Source organism: Muntiacus reevesi, chromosome 1 (genome assembly GCF_963930625.1).
Source record: "Muntiacus reevesi chromosome 1, mMunRee1.1, whole genome shotgun sequence".
NCBI classification, from domain to species: domain Eukaryota; kingdom Metazoa; phylum Chordata; class Mammalia; order Artiodactyla; family Cervidae; genus Muntiacus; species Muntiacus reevesi.
This window is the reverse complement of record NC_089249.1, coordinates 105,846,754-105,871,002: the sequence shown is the minus strand read 5'-3', so window position 1 is coordinate 105,871,002 and position 24,249 is coordinate 105,846,754. Positions and strand designations below refer to the sequence as shown.

General features: G+C 38.5%; 1 protein-coding gene across 3 annotated transcripts in view; it reads left to right on the top strand.

The window, feature by feature from the left end:
• SNX7 (sorting nexin 7) overlaps positions 1-24,249 on the top strand; it is a 171,296-nt gene that overhangs the window by 12,281 nt on the left and 134,766 nt on the right. For all 3 annotated transcript variants that reach the window (XR_010662214.1, XR_010662211.1, XM_065927733.1), the window contains exon 2: positions 19,141-19,323. Coding sequence is in view for 1 of the 3 variants with exons in the window: in XM_065927733.1 (XP_065783805.1) it covers positions 19,141-19,323 (183 nt within the window). In the remaining 2 variants the exon portion in view is untranslated. The remainder of the gene's footprint in view (positions 1-19,140; positions 19,324-24,249) is intronic.

Genomic DNA, 24,249 nt, shown 5'->3' with positions numbered 1-24,249 from the left:
CCCTAAGTAGAATTGTGGTTACCTTTACAACTTCCCCAGGGGCTCAGATGGTAAAGTGTCTGCCTGCAGTGCGGGAGACCTGGGTTCGATCCCTGGGTTGGGAAGATCCTCTGGAGAAGGAAATGGCAACCCAGTCCAGTACTCTTGCTTGGAAAATTCCTTGGATGGAGGAGCCTGGTAGGCTACAGTCCAGGGGTCGCAAAGAGTTGGACATGACTGAGCGAGTTCACTTCATTTCACTTCACTTTGAGAACCATTAATATAGCCTCAGAAGGTCCTCATTCTTCTGATGTTTTGCCTGTAGGCTGACCTGCATCCTCACAGAGAACTGATGTTTCCAGAGCGCACAGCTCTGAACATACTGAATGTATTGTCACATTGTGTCATGCAGGCTCTGGGTGATTAGGCTCCACCCTGGCTTTCCTTGCCTCTTCCCTCACCCGCCTACCTTTCTGTCTCTCACCTTAGCACCCAAAATATGTTCCACGAGTCTGTTGGGTCACTTGGGAGAGTGTTAGGATTGCAGTTTCAGAACCCACTCCAGACCAAATGAATCGGAATCAGTACTTTAACAGGATTCCTCAGTGATTTATTTGCACCTTACAATTTACTGTTGGGTCTCAACAAACCAAAAAATCCTTTCTGTTATTTATGGCCCATTGTAAAGCGACCTCTTTCCTAAGGACATTTTCATTCTCCAGCTAGAATTAATTTCTTCCCATTCTGGTCTTCCCGTAATAGTGTTCTGAATCTCGTAATACCTAATATGTTTTGTCTTATAAAAAGGTATGTTTATTTCTCCTCTCTAAAATCTTGATTGCCTGTCTAGCTCCAATAAATTAAACTCCTTGAAGGTAGAAGAATAGGAACTCTAAATATTAATGGAATAAATACATTAATGAATTATATGGCCTGTGCATTTTTTTTTCATACAGACAGACACAGTTATCACAGTAATTTGCCACTGATCTGTTTTCAGTAAATTTGGTTTGTATTGTATTGGTCTTTCCAGTCAGGTTACTAGACCAAATAGAATTTAAAATAAATTTGTCTTGATAAATGGTGAGTAAATGTTATTGATGGATGACACAGAGCTGTGTTGAGCATCAGTCCTAACAAAATCTCCTATTTAGATTTCATTAGGGGAGATAAACACAAAGAATTTAAAAACCCAAGGAAATCATTTAGTGACCTTTTATTTGGAAAAATAAATCCTGTTAAGCCAATAACACCTGTCTCAATCAGGGGGCTTAGTTGCAAGCAATGGAAATCAGCTCTGGCAGGAAGAATGAAATAGTAACTCACAGAGTAGATTTGAAGGCTGGAAATGCAGATACAGGAAAGGGCAGGCTCTAGAAGTATCTATGTTGTTGAGTTGCTAAGTCGTGTCCAACTCTTTTGCAACTCCATGGACTGTAGCCTGCCAGGCTTCTCTGTCCATGGAATTTCCCAGGCAAGAGTAACAGAGTGGGTTACCATTTCTTTCTCCAGGTGATCTTCTCGACTCAGAGACTGAACCTGCATTTTCTGCGTTGCAGGTAACTTCTTTATTGCTGACCAACCAGGGAAACAGCAGAATCTATACCCAGTTTTATATTTGGAAATAAGATTAGATGTTGTGTAGCTAAAAGAAAATAAAATCCATGAAAACCTTTAGGGAGAAGAACTATATAGTTCTTTTGTGCAGATAACATTATTTTGTTTTTTGGTCAGTGGCACTGGAGAAAATTATTACAAGCATTTCAGGAAAATACTACTAGAAGACCAAATTTGAATTTAATATACTTTATTCCATTGAGTTTTGAAGATGGCATTTTATTTTTGCAGTTTGGGGGCTCTGATAGGATGTTCTAGTGTAACCCTGATAGCCTACTAGTTTTTACAAGTGGCTAGTGTGACAAAGGTCCATCAGGTCAAGGCTGTGGTTTTTCCAGTGGTCATGTATGGATGTGAGAGTTGGACTGTGAAGAAAGCTGAGTGCCGAAAAATTGATGCTTTTGAACTGTGGTGTTGGAGAAGACTCTTGAGAGTCCCTTGAACTGCAAGGAGACCCAACCTAAAGGAGATCAGTCCTGGGTGTTCATTGGAAGGACTGATGCTGAAGCTGAAACTTCAGTACTTTGGCCACCTCATCTGAAGAGTTGACTCATTGAAAAAGACCCTGATGCTGGGAGGGATTGGGGGCAGGAGGAGAAGGGGACGAAGGAGGATGAGATGGCTCGATGGCATCACCGACTCAGTGGGCATGAGTTTGGGTAAACTCCAGGAGTTTGTGATAGACAGGGAGGCCTGGAGTGCTGTGATTCATGGGGTTGCAGAGAGTCGGACATGACTGAGCGACTGAACTGAACTGAACTGAGTGTGAGTCAAAATAAAACACAGACTCAATAGTTATGTAGTTGTATTGTTCAAAATTTATTTTTTTATGCATTTTAAAATTGTACCAAACACTTTTCAAAGAGGATATTAGACTAAAAGTTAAACATTTACAGTTACTTGAAGAAGATACTTTAAAGTTGTCTCAATGAACAAATAAAAATTTATAGGCTTGAATGGTTTTGTCTGTTTTAAACAGAATATTTGATTAACTCTGACACTACATATATCTAGTCACCCTGGATAATTCAGTGTTGCTTGTACTATTAATAAAAAAGGATGTCAGACAACCAAAATTATTAGCAAATACTGATATAAAAATCAATAAAACACACCTATGATAAAATAGAACAGAAGGTTAAATTGGCAGTTGTTAAAACTGATACTGAAATAATTTTTTTTGACCTTGAGAAATTCTTTGGTATGACATACCCTTTGAAAATTGTTTTTAACTGACTTTATTGAGATATAATTATATACCACAAAATTCATCCATTTTGGGTAGATGATTTTTTTTTAAGTAAATTTACTGAGTTGTACAACCATCACTGTCAACTAGTTTTAGAACATTTTCATTTCCTACCCAAAATCTGTCATTCCGTTTTCAGTTAGTACCCATTTTTACTCCCAGCCATAGACAACTACTAATCTCCTATTTTCTGTCTCTATAAATTTGCCTTTTTAGGACATTTCACATAAAAGGAATCATGCATTTTTTTGTGTGTCTGGTTTCTTTTATTTAGCATAGTATTTTATTTTTCTAATCATTTAAATTTTTTTTGCTACAAGAAATAAAAGTTTTACTCTAAAATGAGAATCAGAGCTTGTTCGTTTAAAATGAAACATTAGGAATAGAAATCCTGTTTAGAATTAAAATGAAAACCTTATTATGCATGACCAAAAACAAAAGGTAAACTGTTGGTATATGGGTTTTCAAAATTGGGGGGAAAAAGTCCCTCATTCATTCTTTTGTATTAGCTCTGAAAAGGTTACGTGTGTGCATCTATGTGCATACATACATAACACATATGTACATGAATACATCTGTATTTAACCTGAATGAAGCTTAAATGATATTTTTGGTCAGGCTCCACTAGATAATGCTGTAGTACAAACAGCCTCAAGTTCTCAGTGGCTTATCTGCAAGAAAGACTTCTTCTCTTCCTCGTGTGTATGTCAACTGTGACTGACTGTGAGTCTGGTCCAGGCTTTGGATCTACTTCACCTGGGGATCAAGACTGAAGAAGTGATGCCATCTTCCACAAAGGTTTTGTAGCAAATCCTATGTAAATGGCGTGTCGAACCTTTCTGAATAAGGAAAGCTAATTTTTTTCTATAGCATATTAAATACAAGCAAGACAATTTTCCTCTAGATAAAAAATTACTAAACATAATTGAGATAAATGGAAAGGCATTAGTCATGATTAATAACCTGCAATTGGTTAATGCTCATGAATAATCTCAGGAAGATCATACAGATCCTTAATAACCTCTAGCTGTGCAGCTGGCGCCTTACTTTGGATTTCAGGTGCAGCATTCATTTATCCTGGAGTTCTCCATTCCCTTTTTTTCAAGACCTATCAAATGAAAATGTGAATACTTCAAATTCTGCCACAGTAAATGTCAATATAAGTTTTGTTAGTTATACCTTCATCAGATCCTCTCTTCTACCTGTTTGCCTCCTTTCTGGTCCCTCAGCATTGTAAGTGCTTTCCTGCCGTAGGCATTATTGGTTTCCTGGACTGGAATCCACTTTCCTCCGTGTCTTTCATGGCTGGCTCCTTCTCACTTCACCTCCATAAAGACACCTTCTCTGATAGCTCTCTCAAAAGCATTCCTCTCACTCCTTGCCTTACACACTCCAGCAAATCACTCTGCTTTCTCCAGAATTTACTCTCTTTCTTTGTATCTGGACTTATCTTATTTTTCTGTAGTTTTATTTGTTTATTATCTGTTATCCTCCCTGCTAATTACAGTGTAAGCTTCATGAGAGAAGGCATCATGGCAGCCAGTCTTGACCACTATAGAATCCCCAGCCCAGTGCTTAACACATTGTTGACATTCTATGAACCTTTGTTAAATGAAATAACACTGCTACGCTCGGTGCTTTTTGTGTGTGCATATGGCTGGTGGTGGCCGATTCTTAGCCCTTCCAATTAAGAAATAAGTGATTTGGAGATAATTATTATCCCTATACTACTGGGATTCCCAGGTGGTACTAGTGGTAAAGAATCTGCCAGCCGATACAGGAGATCTTGGAGACTCAGGTTTGATCCCTGGGTAGAGAAGATCTCCCGGAGGAGGGCATGGCAACCCACTCCAGTATTCTTGCCTGGAGAATCCCACGGACAGAGGAGCCTGGAGGGCTACAGTCCATGGGTTTGCACAGAGTCATACACGACTAAAGCAACTGAGGACACAAAATCTGTTTTAGCCAACTAGTGCACTTCTTGGGAACCATTTTTCAGTATATCCCTGAGTTGGGTGTGCAGTGTTATATCCCCATGGGACATATTTTCAACCTCTTTGGGAGTTCTGATTAGTATAATTGCTTTTTCTTGACTTGCTCTGCTTCCAGTTAGCCATCACAGGAAGCTACAATAGTAGAACAATAGTAGATTAGTAGTAGCAGTAGTTGGCTGACACTGTGTTCCATATATGTATCTATTACCACAGACTTATTTTAAAACAAATTTAGTAGACTCTTATCATTTATGGATTTGACATTCATGGCTTTAAATGTCTTCTACATGGAGTGATGTGACATATCTCTAAGCCACACATATAAATGCATCTATGATTTGAAGGACACAGGGGCAGATTCTCAATGGTCTTTCAGTCTTAATGTTTTACTTATGTTTTTTCTTTCTTTTTTACTTGTCCTTGTTTCATATGTAGTAATCATTAAGATGCTAAAAATCTGAAACTTATTTTGACTTCTACCTACCTACCAAAGGACTTCCCAGGTGGTGCTAATGGTAAAGAACCTGTTTGCCAATGTAGGAGACCTAAGAGATGCTGGTTCAATCCCTGGGTTGTATGGCTGTCTGCAAGAAAAAAATCTTACTAAAATTTTTTGGTGTGTCTGCTATACAATAGGCTTCACAGGTGGCACAGTGGTAAAAAATCTGCCTGCCAATGCAGGAGATGCAAAAGACACGGGTATGATCCCTGGGTCGGGAAGACCCCTTGGAGTAGACAGTGGCAACCCATTCCAGTATTCTTGCCTGGAGAATTCCATGGACAGAGGAGCCTGGCAGTCTACAGTCCATGGGGCCTCAAAGAGTCAAACATGACTGAAGCGACTTAGCATATATGTACTAAAGGTGAAAAGGATTTAATTTTTAGTTTTAAGTTTGATGAGAAATTGTGAAAAGTAAATTAGTGGACATTTTTCAGTAATCAAGAATATATCCTTATCCTGCTTGAACTGCCTTTTATAAAACTTTAAAAATTATTTTTAATATAGAATATTTTCATGTATACAAAAGAATATGTATATATACATATGTATCCATATTATATCCATCACTATCGGTAATATAACTATTTATATAATATCTATAACTATATAATATCTACAGGGGCACGCAGCCTGTGTGGCCAAATCTGGTCTGCATTTTGTTCACAAATAAAGGTCATTGGCATATAACCTCACCCACTGATCAGTGTGTTGTCTGTGACTATTTTCACGCTGTAGTGCCCAAGGTAAGTAATTGTAACAGAGACCAGATGGCCTGCAAGACCCAAATTTACTATCTGGCCCTTTATGGAAAATATTTGCAGACTCTTAGTAATAGAATAATAACGTTGCATCCACCACTAGCTTAGGAAATAAAGCATAACCTCAAATTTTGGTACAGATATGCCTCAGAGATATTGCAGGTTCAGTTTCAGACCATCACAATAAAGCCAGTATTGCAATGAAATGAGCCACCCAGTTTTCATTTTTTTTTTTTCAGTACATATGACAGTTATGTTTATGCTGCAGTCAGTTAAGTGTGCAAAAAATATACATACCTTAATTTACAAATACTTTATTGCTAAAAATTATGTTAACCATAGTCTAAGTTTTCAATGAACCATAATCCTTTTACTGCTTGAGGAGCCTATCTCAGTTTTGGTGGCTGCTTCCTGATCAAGGTAGTGGTTGCTGAAAGTTGGGGTGGCTGTGGCAGTTTCTTAAAATAAGACAACAGAATGAGGTTTGCCACATCAATTGACTCTTCCTTTCACAAATGATTTCTCTGTAGCATACAATCCTGTTTGGTAGCATTTTACCCACAGAAGAACTTCTTTCAATGTTGGAATCAGCCCTTTCAAACCCTGCCTCTGGTTTATCACTAAGTGTATCGATTTATGTAATATTCTAAATCCTTTGTTGTCATTTCAACAATCTTCACTGCATTTTCACCAGAGATAGATTCCACCTCAGGAAACCACCTCTTCGCTCATCCATAAGAAACAACTTCTCATCCACTCATGTTTTATCATGACATTGTAGCAATTCTGTTATATCTTCAGGCTCCATTTCTAATTCCAGGTTTCTGTCTATTTATACCACATTTGCAGTTATTTCCTCCACTGAAGTCTTGAACTTCTCAAAGTCATCCAAGAGGGTTGGAATCAACTTTTTCCAAATTCTGTGAATGTTTATGTTTTCACCTCTTCTCATGAATCATGGATGGTCTAGTGGCATCTAAAATGGTGAAATCCTTCCAGAAGGCTTTCACTTTCCCTTGCCCAGATCCATCAGAGAAATCACTGTCTATGGCAGCTAGAACCTTGTGAAAGGTAGGCTTCAGTACTGAATGTAAATGTACTTCAGTACGTGTGCTTCAGTAATGTACTTCAGTAGTAAGTCTGAGAAGTCTTGGAAGTCTTTAATCTATGACCTGCAGAATCGTTGTATTGGTAAGAATGAAAACATTAATCTCATTGAACGTTTCCACCAGAGCTCTTGGGTGGCCAGGTGCATTGTCAATGAGCAGTAATATTTTGAAAAGAATGTTTTTTCCGGAGCAGTAGGCCTCAGCAGTGAGCTTAAAATTTTCAGTAAACCATGTTGTAAACAGACGGGCTCTCATTTAGGCTTTGTGGTTCCATTTGTAGAGCATGTGCATACTCAGTTGCTTCAGTCGTGACTCTTTGTGACCCCATGGACTATATGTAGCCCATCAGGCTCTTCTGCCCATGGGATTCTCCAGGCAAGAATATTGGAGTGGGTTGCCATGCCCTCCTCCAGGGGCTCTTCCTGACCCCAGGAATTGAACCCTTGTCTCCTGTGTCTCTTGCATCGCAGGCAGATTCTTTACCACTGAGCTACTGGGAAAACCTCTTTTATAGAGCATAGGCAGAATCAATTTAGCATCATTTTTAAGGGCCCTAAGCTATTCAGAATAGTAAACGAGCATTGACCCCCAACTTAGAGTTACCACCAGCATTAGCCACTAAGAAACGCTTTAAAGCCAGACATTGACTTTTCTGCTCTAGCTATGAAAGTCTTAGATGGCATCTTATTCCAATATAAGGCTGTTTCATCTTCATTGAAAATCTGCTGTTTAGTGTTGCCACCTTCATTAATGAACTTAGCTAGGCCTTCTGGGTAGTTTGCTGCAACTTCTACATTAGCAAGTTGCTGCTTCACCCTGTATTTTTTTATGTTACAGAGATGGCTTCTTTCCTTAAAGCTCATAAACCAACCTCTGCTAACTTCATACTTTTCTTCTTCAGTTTCCTCACCTCTTTCAGCCTTCATGGAATTAAAGAGAGTTAAGGCCTTGCTCTGGATTAGTTTTTGGCTGAAAGGAATGTTGTGGCTGAATCTTCTATCCAGATCACTAATACTTTCTCTGTATCAGTAATAAGGCTGTTTCGCATTCTTATCATCTGTGTGTTCACTAGAGCAGCACTTTAAATTTCCTTCAAGAACTTTTTCTTTGCATTCACGACTTGGCTAACTGGCACAGGAGACCTAGCTTTCAGCCCATCTTGATTTTCAGCTTGCTTTCCTCACTAAGCTTGATTATTCCTGGTTTTTGATTTAAATTGAGTCTTGAGACTCTTCCTTTCACTTCAGAAGGACTAATGGCTTCCTGCACTGAGTTGTGTCCGACTCTTTGTGACCCTATGGACTGTAGCCCTCCAGACTTCTCCGTCCATGGCATATCCCAGGCAAGAATACTGGACTGGGTTGCTATTTCCTGCTTTGTAGGGAGATTCTTTACTGCTGAGCCATCAGGGAAGCCCATGGTAGGATTATTACTTGACCTGTTTCAGTACTGTATCTCAGGGAATAGGGAGGCTCAAGATGAGGGAGAGAAATGGGGGGGACAACCAAAGGGGAAAACAGAACAGAAACTTTTATCAAGTTCGTATCTTATATGGGCATGGTTTGTGGTGTCCCAAAACAATTACAATAAGAGATCACTGATCATGGATTACCATAACATGTAGTAATAATGAAAACATTTGAAGTAGTGTTGCAAGAATTACCCAAATGTGACCCGGAGACATGAAGTGAGCAAATGCTGTTGGAAAAAATGGTACCTATAGACTTGTTCAATGCAGACTTGCCAAAACCCTTCAATTTGTGAAAAACATGGTATCTGTGAAGTACAGTAAAGTGAAGCAAGGTAAAATGAGGTAAACCTGCATTCTCTGTGTGGTCCTCCCAAGATCCTCTCTCTCTCTTGCTTAAAGGAAAATAATAATTTGGGTTTTGTTTTTTTTTCATTCATTTGGTTTTCATTTGGTTTTCATAAAAGTGATGGTCCTGAATGCAAAATGGTTTGACGTATGATATTTAGATTTCACAGTGCAAAAGTGTTACACATTCAGTAAAATCATACTGTGAATTTTGATCTATTCTTGGGTAGTAGGAGATAAGCTTTCCTGGAGCTGGGTAGCAGCAGCGAGCCACAGCTCCCAGCCAGCCACACCATCACGGGGGGAGCAACCAACACTTACAAACATTCTGTGTCTGTACAGCCATTCTGTTTTTCACTTTCAGGCAACATTCAATAAAGTACATGGGCTACTCAACACTATAAGATTCAGCTCAGTTCAGTCGCTCAGTCTCGTCCGACTCCTTGAGGCCCCATGGACTACAGCACGCCAGGCTTCCCTGTCCATCACCAACTTCCGGAGCTTACTCAAATTCATGTCCATTGAGTTGGTGATGCCATCCAACCCTCTCATCCTCTGTCATCCTGTTCTCTTCCTGGCTTCAATCTTTCCCAGCATATGGGTCTTTTCCAATGATTCAGTTCTTTGCATCAGGTGGCCAAAGTATTGGAGTCTCAGCTTCAGCATCAGTCCTTCCAATGAATATTCAGGACTGATTTCCTTTAGGATTGACTGGTTTTATCTCCTTGCAGTCCAAGGGGCTCTCAGGAGTCTTCTCCAACACCACAGTTCAAAAGCATCAATTCTTTGGCGCTCAGCTTTCTTTATAGTCCAACTCTCATATCCATACATGACTACCTGAAAAACCATAGCTTTGACTAGACAGATCCTTGTTGGCAAAGTAATGTCTCTGCTTTTTAATATGCTGTCTAGGTTGGTCATAACTTTTCTTCCAAGGAGCAAGCATCTTTTAATTTCATGGCTGCAATCACCATCTGCAGTGATTTTGGAGCCCAAAAAGATAAAGTCTCTCACTGTTTCCATTATTTCCCCATATATTTGCTGTGAAGTGATGGGACCAGATGCCATGATCTTAGTTTTCTGAATGTTGAGTTTTAAGCCGACTTTTTCACTCTCCTCTTTCACTTTCATCAAGATTGGCTTTGTATTAGATGATTTTGCCCAACTGTAGACTAATGTAAATGTACTGATCATATTTAAGATAGGCTAGGATAAGCTGTCATGTTCAGGAGGTTAGGTGTATTAAATACTTTTTGAATTACAGTATTTTCAATTTTCAGTGGGTTTATAGGGATGTAACCCCACTGTAAGTTGAGGAAGATCTGTGTATGTATTTGAAGCAACATCTGTTAAAGATTTTTCTGAATTTTTACCTTGTATGGTTTAAGACTTTAAAAAATGATGTTGTCCTATATGAATTCTCTGATTTGCTTTTCGCCCTAATAAATAGCTTATAATTTAGCTTATATTTATCAATGGCCTTGTATGAAGTTGTAGTTGATTTCCTGTTTTCTTTAAAAGATTGCATTTGTTTATTTGGCTGGATTGGGTCTCAGTTGTGGCAACAGGATCTTTGTTGCATCATGTAGGTTCTTTCATTGTGGAGCAAGGATTCTCTAGTTGTGGTGCCGGGCTCCAGTAGTTGTGGTATATGGGATCTTAGTTTGCTAACCAAGGGTTGAACCCATGTACCCTGAATTGCGAGGCAGATTCTTAACCCCTGGAGTACCAGGGAAGTCCCTGTGGTTGATTTGCATTGCTGTGTAGTATATGTAACCTTGTGTGCGTACCACAATTTATCTATCTATTCTGGGCTGCCCTGAATGTGTTTGTAGTGCCTTAGGTTGTATGTACTACATGACAATGTTTTGACCTTAGAGATTGTTGTATTCTTGTTTTAGTTTCTTTCTACTTAGTTTCATGGGAAACTGAAAAAGTGAATTCAGTGATAATGCCCAGTACATTTGGCTTACTGGCTGTTGTTGTTCAGTCTCCCAGTCGTGTCCGACTCTTTGCGACCCCATGGACTGCAGCTTGCCAGGCCTCCCTGTCCCTCACCATCTCCCAGAGTTTGCCCAAGTTCATGTTCATTGCATCGGTGATGCCATCCAGCCGTCTTATCCTCTGATGCCCTGTTCTCCTTCTGCCCTCAATCTTTCCCAGCATCAGGACTTTTCCAGAGTCCTCTGTTTGCATCAGATAACCAAACTACTGGCGCTTCAGCTTCAGCATCAGCATCGGTCCTTCCAGTGAACATTCAGGGTTGATCTCCCTTAAGATCAGCCTACTGGCAGTTAGGGGGTGGTCAAATGCTGGCTCCTCTCCTTATTAAAATAGCAGTTAGAGTTTGAACAAGTAATTTAACCTGATTCCTCGTTTGAAAACAAGAGGTAAAATAGCAGCTCCTCAGTAGTATTGTTACCTAGTTTAAAAAAAGGGAAGAAACAGCACATATCCTACAGGGTTGTGGTAATGTTTGCGTAACTCACATAAAACCTTCAAGCAGACAGTGTCTATATACATCACATTTATTTGTCCCTTTTTATCCTCTTCTTGATCATCTGGAATCCAAGGTGAGATATGACCTCTCTGAGGTTACAAAGGAGAAAACTGAACCTCAGAAAAGTAACATGACTTGACCAGGTTCACACACCTAGTATATGTCTAAACTTGAATAAAGAATCTGCCTACAATACCGGAGACCAAGGTTCGAGCCCTGCGTTGGGAAGATCCCCTGAAGAGGAAATGGCAACCCACTCCAGTTTTCTTGCTTGAAGAATCCTCTGGGCAGAGGAGCCTGGTGGGCTACAGCCTGTGAGGTCGCAGAGTCGGACACAGCTGAGCGACTAACACCTTGACTGCCTACCCTTTTTCCTTTACCACTTTTCTTTTTGTCCAGAGGGGAGAATTTTATCAAATAAAATTATTTGTGACAATTCTATGGTTAATCTCTAACTTTATAGTGCAAAAACCCTGAAAAAGCCCAAGTATATTCAAGGCAACACTGTTAGAAAATAGAAAGAAAAAATGGATAAATAAATTATGATATATGCATACAAGGGTATATATACTGCATCGCACTGGAAATTATGTCAAACAAGATTATTGAGTGTTGTATGCCCCTTTATAGAACCCAACACAGGCTGGCTTTTCCCCCAATCACATTTTCAACAGTGTTCCACAGAAGGCCTTTCTAATTTTTATTATTATTATAAGCAGGCAGATTGGAAGGAGTTGTAAACCAAAACACAGCTGGTAAGTCTAAATTTAGGCCCATCAAGATGAGTGTCCCTCATAACAACATGGTTTCTCAAACTCCTTCCTTGCAAGTTGCATTTTACCAGATGTCTCTTGGTGTACATGTTTCTTGTACATCAGCAATTTTATTTGCATGGCCTTTTCATGCCAGTATTCTGATTTATCACACTTCTCACATTGATTTTTCCCCCCTCTGCTTGTAAAAAGAAAATAGCTGTTTGTGCACAGATGGTGGATGCAATTTAGTATTATCAGAGTAATTCATGTTATATTTATGAGATGTTCTGGAGTTGAATCTTAGGGAGGGATATTAAGGAAGGACACCTCTCAGAGAAGTCATAGCTCACCTTTCAACCTGTTTCTTATGGAGTTCATCTCCTGAGCACTCAAATATTGGCAGGCCGTTGTTTTAAATTTCAGCTGTGTATTTTATTTATTTCCATAGTAGAACTTTGGAACCATCAAATAGCGTTAAAGGAGGGAGGCAAAAACATTTCTCAGAAATTATTAGTTGATTGTTAACTGGTTAAAAAAAATGAATGGATCAAAGATGTAATGTTTTAATTATAATTCCTTCCTTCCTTTCTACCCTTCCTTTCTTCTTTGCACAATTATTGTGTGCCATTCTGTATACAGAAGTGCTCTTCATTTGCTAGGGCTGACATGATGAAGTACCACAGACTAAGTGTCTGAAACAAACAAATTAATTTTCTCACAGTTCTGGAAGCTAGAAGTCTGAAATCAAGGTGTCAGCAGGGTTGGTCCTTCTGAATGTGTGAGGGAAGGATCTCTTCCCTGCCTCTCCACTTGGCTTGTAGGTGGCTGTCTTCTCCCTGTGTCTTATAACATGCATGTCTTTGTCCAAATTCCCCCCTTTTTGTAAAGATCCCAGTCATATTGCATCAGGACCCACTTCAGTGACCTCATTTTAACTCAATTTCCTCTGTGAAGCTCCTGTCCCCAAATAAGGTCACATTTTGAGGTGGCAGGGTTCCGAGTTCAGCATATGAATTTTGGGAGGACATGGTTCAACTCACAGCAGATACTTACAATAAAACGAAAGCAACGACCAGGAAAACTTACCCTTATTTCATAAGTGAGTTTGTCAATAACTTGCAGCATGATGCTAGCGCAGTGCTAATGTCCGTTTAATTTAGGAAAGTCATTTACATAGTTTAGTGCCAACTTGGTTGTTTCCCTGTCTTAGCTATTGTAAACAGTGCTGCCACGAATATTGGGGTGCACGTGTCTCTTTGAATTATGGTTTTCTCAGGGCATATGCCCGTTAGTTGGATTTTGGGTCATATGGTAATTCTATTTCAGTTTTTTAAGGAATCTCATACTGTTCTCCATAGCAGCTCTATCAATTTACATTCCCACCAATGGTGCTAGAGGGTTCCCTTTTCTCCGCATCCGTTTGTAGATTTTTTTGATGACGGCCATTCTGACTGATGTGAGGTGATACCTCATTGTAGTTTTTATTTGCATTTCTCTAACCATGTGTATGTCTTCTTTAGAGAATTGTCTTTTTAGGTCTTCCACCCATTTTTTTGAGCTCTGTGACAACCTAGAGAGGTGGGTGGTGGGAGGGCGATCCAGGGGGTAGGGGACGTAAGTATACCTGGGGCTGATTTCTTGTTGATGTATGGCAGAGACCAACAGGATACTGTAAAGCAGTTATCCTCCAAAGATGGGTGGGACCTATCAAAAAAGAGAGAGAGAAAAAAAGGCAATGACTTCCTGCAACAATGTGACTGACTTCTCTATTATGCATATTTAGATTTTAGCTTGAAACCATCCCTAGATGTTTCGGTGCATTCCTCTGAGTGTGTGTGTGTTCACTATGCTAGCTCTAAGTATTCAGTGTTATTTAAGAAGTTTAAGCATGCAAATAATTTCCGCTCTGCTTTAATCTCTTGAAGAAAAAAAAAATGAAAAGATGTATTTTCACTGTCTGAAATATCATAAGATAAAGGACATATAACCAAATACAAAGAATGAACAAATGTATAAATGAAGTTGAGGGCAGGGGAAGGAAGAGAGAGAACTAGCAGGAGAAAGAGGCATGCATTATCCTGGAGGTGAGACCTTTGTTTAGAAAGAACAAATTTTAATGATCCATTTCTCCTGAAAAGCATCAACCACAAAAGGTTAAATGGAGTTCTTTTTGGTTAATTACTTCTTTGGATCTTCTCAAACACTTATTTTCTTCCCTTATTCATGTCCAAATGTAAATCTTTTAAGTATCGTCAGTGTATTTTCTTTCCTTTTTCTTTGAAGTGAATATAAAACTCTTTGAACAGTCAGTTTTATTGAGGTTTCAAGAATGTTTCTGAGTGATTCATAGTAATTTAAATCTTTCTACTGAAATCTTGGAGGTTGCTAAATTTCAGCCTGTAATTTTCTTCCTTTGCTAGATATTGAAGCATATTTTTATGACACCACACTACACTCATTGGAATTGTGAGCCTTTGTAAATTCATGCAGATCTTTCCCACGCTACAAAAGGATGCATTTTAAGCAGAAGAAATAGAATGCTAAATTATGTAGTAGGTAAAAGAAGTGGGTTGTGGTAAGTCAAGAGGGTGACTACAAAGAATGCCAGAGCACATGGTTGTATGCACTGTCAGTGAAATTTAAAGCACGTTTGCCCATCAAATTAAAATTTGTCAGCTTAGAAAACTATTATTTATATGAAATGAATATTGAGAGAGATTTTTGTACTTGCTGATTGCATGTTTATTTGGAACCTCTAAATTCTGTTGTAATAGCTGCTTAGTATTCCATTGTGTTAGCATCCCATAATTTTGACAATCCCATTTTCTTGTGATTCTGGGCATATTTTTAAATTTCCATTTTAACTATACAATTTTGATGAGTTCAGAAAAAAAAAAATCATACAATTAAATGTGTAATCCAAGGTCTTCTGCCAAAATGACCCTAGATACTCTTTTAACTTATTACAATAGTTCTTACTGTTTATGAACACATTAGATACAGTGTTGACTCTCAACAATTAAAAATCATTTTGCAAAATAATACACATTTATTTTAGAGTATTTGTAAACATAGAAACTCAGACAGGGAAATATTAAACTCCAGAGGAATCCCAACACTTGAAGTAACTTCTGTTAACTTTTTGGTATAACTTCCACAGTCCTGAGCACATGCATATTATGAGTCGCTCTTTGTTACTTTTTCTCTCATACTCTCTGGCCACCCTCTGTCATAAACACATAAGCCCACATGCATGCATTAGACTCCAGTTAAATACAAATTTTATAAGCTGCTGCTTTCTCTTAATAACATACTGTGAACCTTTTCCCAAATTTCTGTATATTGTTCTAATACATTAATCACTTTACTGTATTTTATTACATGGATAGACTTTATTGTATTCTATCATAAGGATATACTGTAATTTATCTCACTGAACGTTTGTTGCAAGACATTTATTATCTCTGTGTTTTTTGTGTGTCTGATCAACCCAACTGTGATTTGTTTTCTATTCCTTGGTCTAAATCATGTCTAACATGCATATATTTTCTAGCATTTATATCTTATAAGTACCAGTCTCCTCTTAAAGGAACCAGAGCTCTTTGAATAAATGTCTGATCCCATGACTGAAGGCAGGGAAAATAAGTATAAGGTAAATCTGAAATATCTTAATATGCCTGAAAATAAAGTGCTCAAGGAGTAATAAAGACATCAAAAACACAGATGCCAGTTTTAAGGGACTCCTACTAGGCAAGTTTTGGACACTTAGAGCATTACAATGAATTATATTAATGAATTATAATCCACTGAGTAAAGTAGGTCTCTGAGTCTATACTCATAATTAATTGGCTAAATAAATACTCTTCATCCTCCTTAGTAGGAAATCTACTGATAATATCAAAATTGAAAAACTAGAAAAAGAGTATATGTGTTATGTCGAAATAAAGAATGTAGCAAGGAACAAATATAGCCAAGAGTTCTGAATTTAATTCTAAGGAGTATGAAGTGGTAATAGCAATACCAGAACATGGGATGCTGCATTTTTATTTTTAATTTGTTACATTTTAAGCCTTGTCGAATGATTTGACTTTTGAAAACTATGAATATATTTTTTAATTTTGAAATAATTTCAGACTTGAAGTCTTCCAAGAATGCCACAAAGAATCTAGGTCTGTTGGTTGTTTACCATTTCCCAACATTTGCTTTCTGCCTCTCTGTAAATTGAGTAAATTGGAAACATATTTTATTTCTCATAATTAAATCTCTGTGTATTTTTGAAAACAGGGACACTCTCCTACATAATTACAGTGTAAGTATCTTAATCAGGAAGTTAACATTGACATAATGCTATTAATATATTCTAATCCGCAGACCCTTTCAAAACTTTCCAGCTGTACCAAAGATAGCTCTTAGAGAGGAAAAAACAAAGGTTCTCAAAGGTTCTCCTCCTTCGGTACAGAATCCAGCCTAAGATCATGTGTTGCAGGGTGGTTGTCTCTTAGATGGTCGTCAGCAGTCTGGAACGTTTCGTCTTCTTTCTTTTCTGTCATGGTATTAGCAAGTCTCCTCTTCTCAAACATACTAATGCTTTTCTTCCTACTATCTTAATCTAACTATATCACCATTTTTAGTTAAATTTAGGATTAAGAGCAATTTATTTTTATTCACAGTCAAGGGTTGTGATGACTTGTGATTTTACATTTTCATTCTTTACATTTTGTTTTCCTTAGAGTTCATCATTCATTCATTTATTCATATTTTTAAGGCCCTCCCTTTCTCCCTGTCTGTTTTCTCTTCCTTTTCACCTTTTTTGCATCAGCCATGTTTGGTTTACAAGGTCTAACATGGCATGCTTCCTTTCATTTTGCTTAGATGTGGCAGATACTCTGTCAGCCTCCTCCTTTCCTTCTTTTCCTCTTTCTCTTTCCTTCCTCCCTCTCTTCTTATTTCCTCTTTATAACCTTGCGTCCTTGAAGTCTTTCAGCTCCTGTCTGTATAGGTTGTTCTCTAAGTCTGTGCAGAGCTGTCAACCTGGGACATTCTTCCACTGTCTTCCAAGGAATTTCCTTTCATTCTCTTCTCTGTTGAATCTCCTGCTTTTAGATCCTATTTCTTCTTTCTTGGTATATACGCTTATTTTGGAAAAGCGAAGTCTTCTGAAGAATGGATTCATGGGAAATCAGATTTTGAAATCTTTCACACCAGAAATGGCTTTATTTTTCCTGTATACTTGAATGACTGTTTTTCTGGCTATAAATAGTTCTGGGTAGAAAATATTTTCCTCTAAAAATTTTGAAGATACTAATTTATTATCATTTTGAGAAATCTGAAGGCATTCTGATTCCTGATGTTCCTGTTGTATTTTGCCTGTTTATATTCTTTCTGGAATTTAGGCTTTCCTAAATTTTTTTCCTAAGCTTTTAGGAATTAAAAAACCTCTACAATTATGAAATGTCATGGTAATGGAAGCTTGTGGGAGCATTCCCCACCCCATCACTGTGTTGTTCATTTTGAAGAGGTCTGATAGACCCTGTCAATCTGGAAATACTTCAGTTTGGATTTACCTTCTTCATTTTCTGGAATTATTTTCACTCAGGTTCTATCTGCCTGGATCCTTTAATTTTTAAAAATATCTTCTTTTCCTTCTCATGTTCTTTTGGTCCAGTTTAGTTCCTGAGTTCTATCTTTGGAACTTTCTGTTGAGTTTTTATCCTTTCGTCATATTTCAGCTTTCATAAGCCTCCTTCTTTTTTTTTTTTTTTTTTTGGTTTCTCTGCTGTTCTATGAATTCTTAAAAAATATAACACCTGTTTTCATTTATGAGTTTGATATCATTCTTCCCTCTCATGCTTTCCTCTGTTGGTAAAGCATTCTATTCTCTGATCTGTCTGCCTCTTGTATTCTCTTTGTGAATCTTTCACCTCAGAGCCTGCCCACATGTTGAGATGTTTGGTGGTTCGTGCACCAGGTAAGGAAAAGCCAAGTAGACAGTAGCGTGTTGCCAGGAAGGGGCTTCCCTGTGGGGTTAGCATGCAGAGGCTTGGCTGATTCCCCAGGGCACTGCGCCTGTCAGTTTTTCTTGGAATGGTCAGCTAAGAGAGGAAACCTCCAACTATTATGTGCAGTTTTCCATCTTGCTGCCCCTTTCTTGGGGCCAGATGACAGGAAAGGACTGGATATCTTTCCATCTAGTATGTAAGACACTCCCATGGGCCTGTCTCTCCCTCCACCTTACCTGGTGTCCTTGAAATCAGAGGCACTCCAGTAAATTTCCAGTTTTCTGCAAAACTGGGAACGAAAAGTCACCTGATTGCATGGGGTATGTGAGGGAATCTGAGGTGCCAACTCTCTTTTCTTTTGTGAGCCTTTCAGCCAGTCCTCTCATTTAGCTCTCCCAGTGTTCTGTGTCCACAGGTTTCTGGTGCCTCTGCTTCTCGAGTCTGTGTGTGATCCTCTGTCATCACTATGCCTCCTTCTTCCCAGTTAACCATCCTATCCTAGGTTTACTTTAGCTGTTTTTTTTTTTCTTTTAGTGGTAGCTTTTCAGTTACCACTCAACCATCAGAGTTCCAGTCTCCAAAAGATAGTTTGCTTCATGCTTAGCCTATTTTTTTACTTTGAGGGTTTGTACCTTTATATGATTTTTGTCTTGTTTTTTGTTTGTTTCTTTACTGTCATTTTTAAAGTGGGATTTTGTGAGGAAACAGAAATAAACATATATTTCCACATACTTTATTTAAGAAGGAGTCCAGCTATCCTTTTTGTTCTTGACATATTTGATTAGTATTTGTGGTGTCTAAGAAAAAGAGGATTTCAACTCTTTTCCCCCTAAACACTAATTTTTGAATGTTTTATTCATAGGATGCCTCATTGATGGACATGAATTCCTTCAGCCCTCTGATGCCGACATCCCCCTTATCAATGATAAACCAAGTCAAGTTTGAAGATGAGCCAGATTTGAAAGATCTTTTTATTACAGTCGATGAACCTGAAAGCCATGTTACTACAATAGAAACTTTTATTACTTATAGGATTATTACTAAGGTAAGTATTTAATGAACATTTTCTTGACCATAGTTGCTTCTTTGAACGTTTAGAATTACTTTTTGTTCACTTTGACACTCAAGTTAGAGAATTTTAGCAGAATTAAGTGCTGGTCTTTCAGCCATTTTGAATAAGACATTGTATCTTATCTATCCATCACTTGTCCTATATGAATTTGGATTAACTTGGGTACCAGCACTTGTATTTTAGCAGTTGTGCTTCTTAAAATAGGAACATCTTAATGTTTTAGTTTAAAGATTATAAAGAAACATATCTGGGAAAGAACTTTTGCTAATAAAGAAAACAACTGGTTCAAAATGTAACTCAGTATTCTGTATTCACATTTCTTCTGAAGATTACAAAAATTTTTTTCATTTGTTTTCCAAATAAGAGCACATGGTGGGATTTCCCTGGTGGTCCAGTGATAAAGAAACCGCCTTCCAGTGCAGAGGGACATGGGTTCAATCCCTGGTCAGGGAACGAGGATCCCACACGCTGTGGGGCACCGAGGCCCATGCGCTGCAACTAGAGAGCCCGTGTACCGCAGCAAAGACCCAGCAAAGCCAAAAAGAAAAAAAAAGCAAATGGTTACTTTATTTCTTTCTCTTATATATGAGATGCTTTTAGGTGTTTAGTGATGCAAAGGCAGAACAGATCTGGAACCCAAGTCTCCTTAATCCTCAGACAAGGCTCTGTAAAATGAGAGCTTACACTAACAAAACAGCCAAATAGTATAATCTTTTTTGCAATTATAATCTTTGTGTAACAGCAGCCTTTAAGAATTCTGTTTATACGTTATAACATTTTATTTGTGAATTCTCACTCTCTGACTCTGGAAGTGCATGCCTTTTGTAGCTGAAAATCTTTTGGACCTTCCACATACAATCACTTCCTTCAGTATGGCCTGCTAATTATGTTGCACTAAGATGTGTGTATCACAGCTCTTCACTCAGATTCTTAAAATCTTCCCTTGACTCCTCGTTTCCTACAGAATAAGGTGCAGACTCCTTTGTATGACATTCAGAGACCCTCGCAGTCTGGAGCCAGCCTACTATATACGACTCGCCTCCTACTGCCTACTTTTAATACCCCTGCTCTTCACTCGCATACAACTACCTCTTTTATCTGAATATTCTCGGGTATTTCTTGCTCTCATAACTTTGCATATGCTGCTTCCTCTGTCTGATATGCCCTTCCCACTTTCAGACAGAAGAACTACTGTTTATTTTTCAAGATGCAATTTGAAACGATGCTCACCCCCTCTGTTCCCACAAGCTAAAAATCCTCTTTCTACTGTTTGCTCACACTGTTCTAACTGAACTCCTAAAGAAAATAAGATATGACAGTGCAGCAAAGAAATGAAAAGCCTAGGCCTAATCCTTCTAAGCCTCGGGTTTTTTTATTTTTTAATCTTTAAAACTGAACTGAAAATAGGACCTGGTTTTGTACAGTTGCTGTAAGAATTAATTTAGGATGGGTACTCAATGTGAAACACCTAACAGGGTGCCTGACACATGATAAGTATTCAGTATTTGCTACCTGCCTGTGTGTATGTCAGTAACACATGTGGTTTTTATTTATTCCCACTGAGTCTGTGAGCTTCTCAAGGCAGGTAATTGTATCTTAAATTGTCCATAATTGTGAACACAGTCCTTGGGATGTAGCACCTAAGTCATTTAACCTTTTGGTTAGTGGGTGAGTGAAGACATTTATGGTGTCAGAACCCTGTCGAAAGGTTGCAGAGCAGGACAGTGTGAAGTAGAACCTTCTTGTCCCCTTTTCTTGCTATTTAATTAAGCTCTGTGTGCTGGTTAACTAGTTTGTAAATAAGATAATAATGCTAACCTAACAGGATCTTTGTGAATATTCCGTGTGTTACTACAGACACACTGCTAAGAACAGAGCCATATTTCTCCTGTTACTGCTATTATAATCGTAATCATCCATTTTCATTATCCTTTCTAGCAAAGATTTTGTGACTGAATGATTTCCCCCTCATTTATTTCTTGCACTAAGACACTTTATAAGCCATCCTATGGATTTTATTCTGATCACAGACATACTGTTCTTAGGAGTTATCTGTATTGCATCATGCTTTAAATGTGCTGCTTTTATAGTGGTAGGAGTAGTGATAGTGATAATATTATAGTGTGTTACACTGACTTTTATTGTGGAACTGCTTTGTGCCAGGCAATGTTCTAACCACTTGATACATATTAATATTAACTCATCTGAAGCTTATAACAATCCTAGATCTTATGATTTACCCCTGTTTTGTGGGTGAGGACACTGAAATTTAAAACTTGCCAAAGGTTACACAACATAGTCATTAGCTGAGCTAAGATTTAAATCTAGGCAGTTTATTTTTATACTATATAGAGAGCTTCCCTAGTGGCTCAACAGTAAAGGATCCGACTGCAGTGCAGGTGATGCAGACTCGATCCCTGGGGCAGGAGGATCCCCTGGAGAAGGAAATGGCAACCCACTCCAGTATCCTTGCCTGGGAAATCCCATGGACAGAGGGGCCTGACAGGCTCCTGTCCACGGGGTCGCAAAGATTTAGACATGACTTAATAACAACAATAACAACAAAACTATATAGATTTTCATTATACTTTTGTGATGTGTATGTGATTGTGGCAGACTATCTTTCAGCTTAACTGTTATAAAGTATGTCCCTTTGTTAAACATTTGGTTAATTTTACTGCATCCAATGGCCACAGGACTTGAAAAGGTCAGTTTTTCAATCCCAAATAAAGATAATGCTCAAATTATGTTCAAACTACTGCACAATTGCACTCATCTCACACGCTAGTAAAGTAATGCCCAAAATTCTCCAAGCCAGGCTTCAACAGTATGTGAACCGTGAACTTCCAGATGTTCAAGCTGGTTTTAGAGAAGGCAGAGGAACCAGAGATCAAATTGCCAACATCCGCTGGATCATCGAAAAAGCAAGAGAATTCCAGAAAAACATCTATTTCTGCTTTATTGACTAAGCCAAAGCCTTTGACTGTGTGGATCACAATAAACTGGAAAATTCTGAAAGAGATGGGAATACCGGACCACCTGATCTGCCTCTTGAGAGACCTATATGCAGGTCAGGAAGCAACAGTTAGAACTGGACATGGAACAACAGACTGGTTCCAAATAGGAAAAGGAGTACGTCAAGGCTGTATATTGCTTACTTAACTTATATGCAGAGTACATCATGAGAAACGCTGAGCTGGATGAAGCACAAGCTGGAATCAAGATTGCCGGGAGAAATATCAATATCCTCAGATATGCAGATGATACCACCCTTATGGCAAAAAGTGAAGAAGAACTAAAGAGCCTCTTGATGAAAGTGAAAGAGAGTGAAAACGTTGGCTTAAAGCTCAAAATTCAGAAAACTAAGATCATGGCATCCGGTCCCATCACTTCATGGCAAATAGTTGGGAAACAGCGGAAACAGTGGCAGACTTTATTTTTTGGGGCTTCAAAATCACTGCAGATGGTGACTGCAGCTGTGAAATTAAAAGATGCTTACTCCTTGGCCAGAAAGTTATGACCAACCTAGAAGGCATATTAAAAAGCAGAGACATTACTTTGCCAAGAAAGGTCCGTCTAGTCAAGGCTATGGTTTTTCCAGTAGTCATGTATGGATGGGAGAGTTGGATTATAATGAAAGCTGAATGCAGAAGAATTGATGCTTTTGAACTGTGGTGTTGAAGAAGATTCTTGAGGGTCCCTTGGACTGCAAGGAGATCCAACCAGTCTATCCTAAGGGAAATTTGTCCTGGCTGTTCATTGGAACAACTGATGTTAAAAATTCAAACTCCAGTATTTTGGCCACCTGATGCGAAGAGCTGACCCATTTGAAGAGACCCTGATGTTGGGAAAGATTGAGGGCAGGAGGAGAAGGGGATGACAGAGGATGAGATGATTGGAGGGCATCACTGACTCAATGGACATGGGTTTGAGTAAACTCCAGGAGTTGGTGATGGACAGGGAGGCCTGGCGTGCTGCAGTTCATGGGGTCGTAAAGAGTTGGACACGACTGAGCGGCTGACTGAACTGAACTGAGTATATAAACTGTACCTATATTTACTAAAATATGTATTACAGATACAAAAATATAAACTTTTAGTAGATGTATATTGCATTAGCAAGCAGTCTTTTCTTTGTTATTTACTTAGTATCACTTATGTACTGATATATTTATTAAAGTTCTATTGAGTGCCAGTTATGTTTCAGGCACCATGTTGTATGTTGAGACTATGCCAGCGATTGAGACAGACCCTCTGCCTTCGTGGAGTTTTCAGTATGGGGGGGCATGGCGTTGATAATGGATATTAAACAATTGTATGTCTTATTAGTTAATTATAGTTATAAATATTGTGACAGAAAAATGCAGAATTTTATGAGCATGGTTGTTGTTGGTTTTCACAGCAGGTGCTCCATCTAATTAGGAGATTCAGGGATGGCTACCCTGGGAAAGTTTTCATTTTATAAACATTTATATTCATGGACACTAAGATTATAAGGATAAATGCACATACTCTTGTGCCTACAGGTACACTGTCAGTCCCTGCTTAGGAATACTTAAGGGTACCATGACTATAAATAATTGTATCAGGAAGCCCACGTTCCTGGCATCCCCTTATGAGAAATGACCCTGATTCTCCAGGTTGAAATATCCAAAGTAACTGCTCTGAAGAAATACTTTCAGTTTCAGAGATCTAGAGATATGCCTTGCCTTAGGACATGTGGGAGTAAGAACTCAAGAGGTTTAATAAAGGTTTGCCCTCTCACATCCTCATCATGAAGACAAACTCATAAATGTCTGCCGGCATGTGTCAGTAGTTGGTGATTAAAGTATATTCTTGATTCTAAGTTCATTTCCCTCAGAAAAATAGTCTTCTAAATCCTCAGATTTTAGAGTAACTA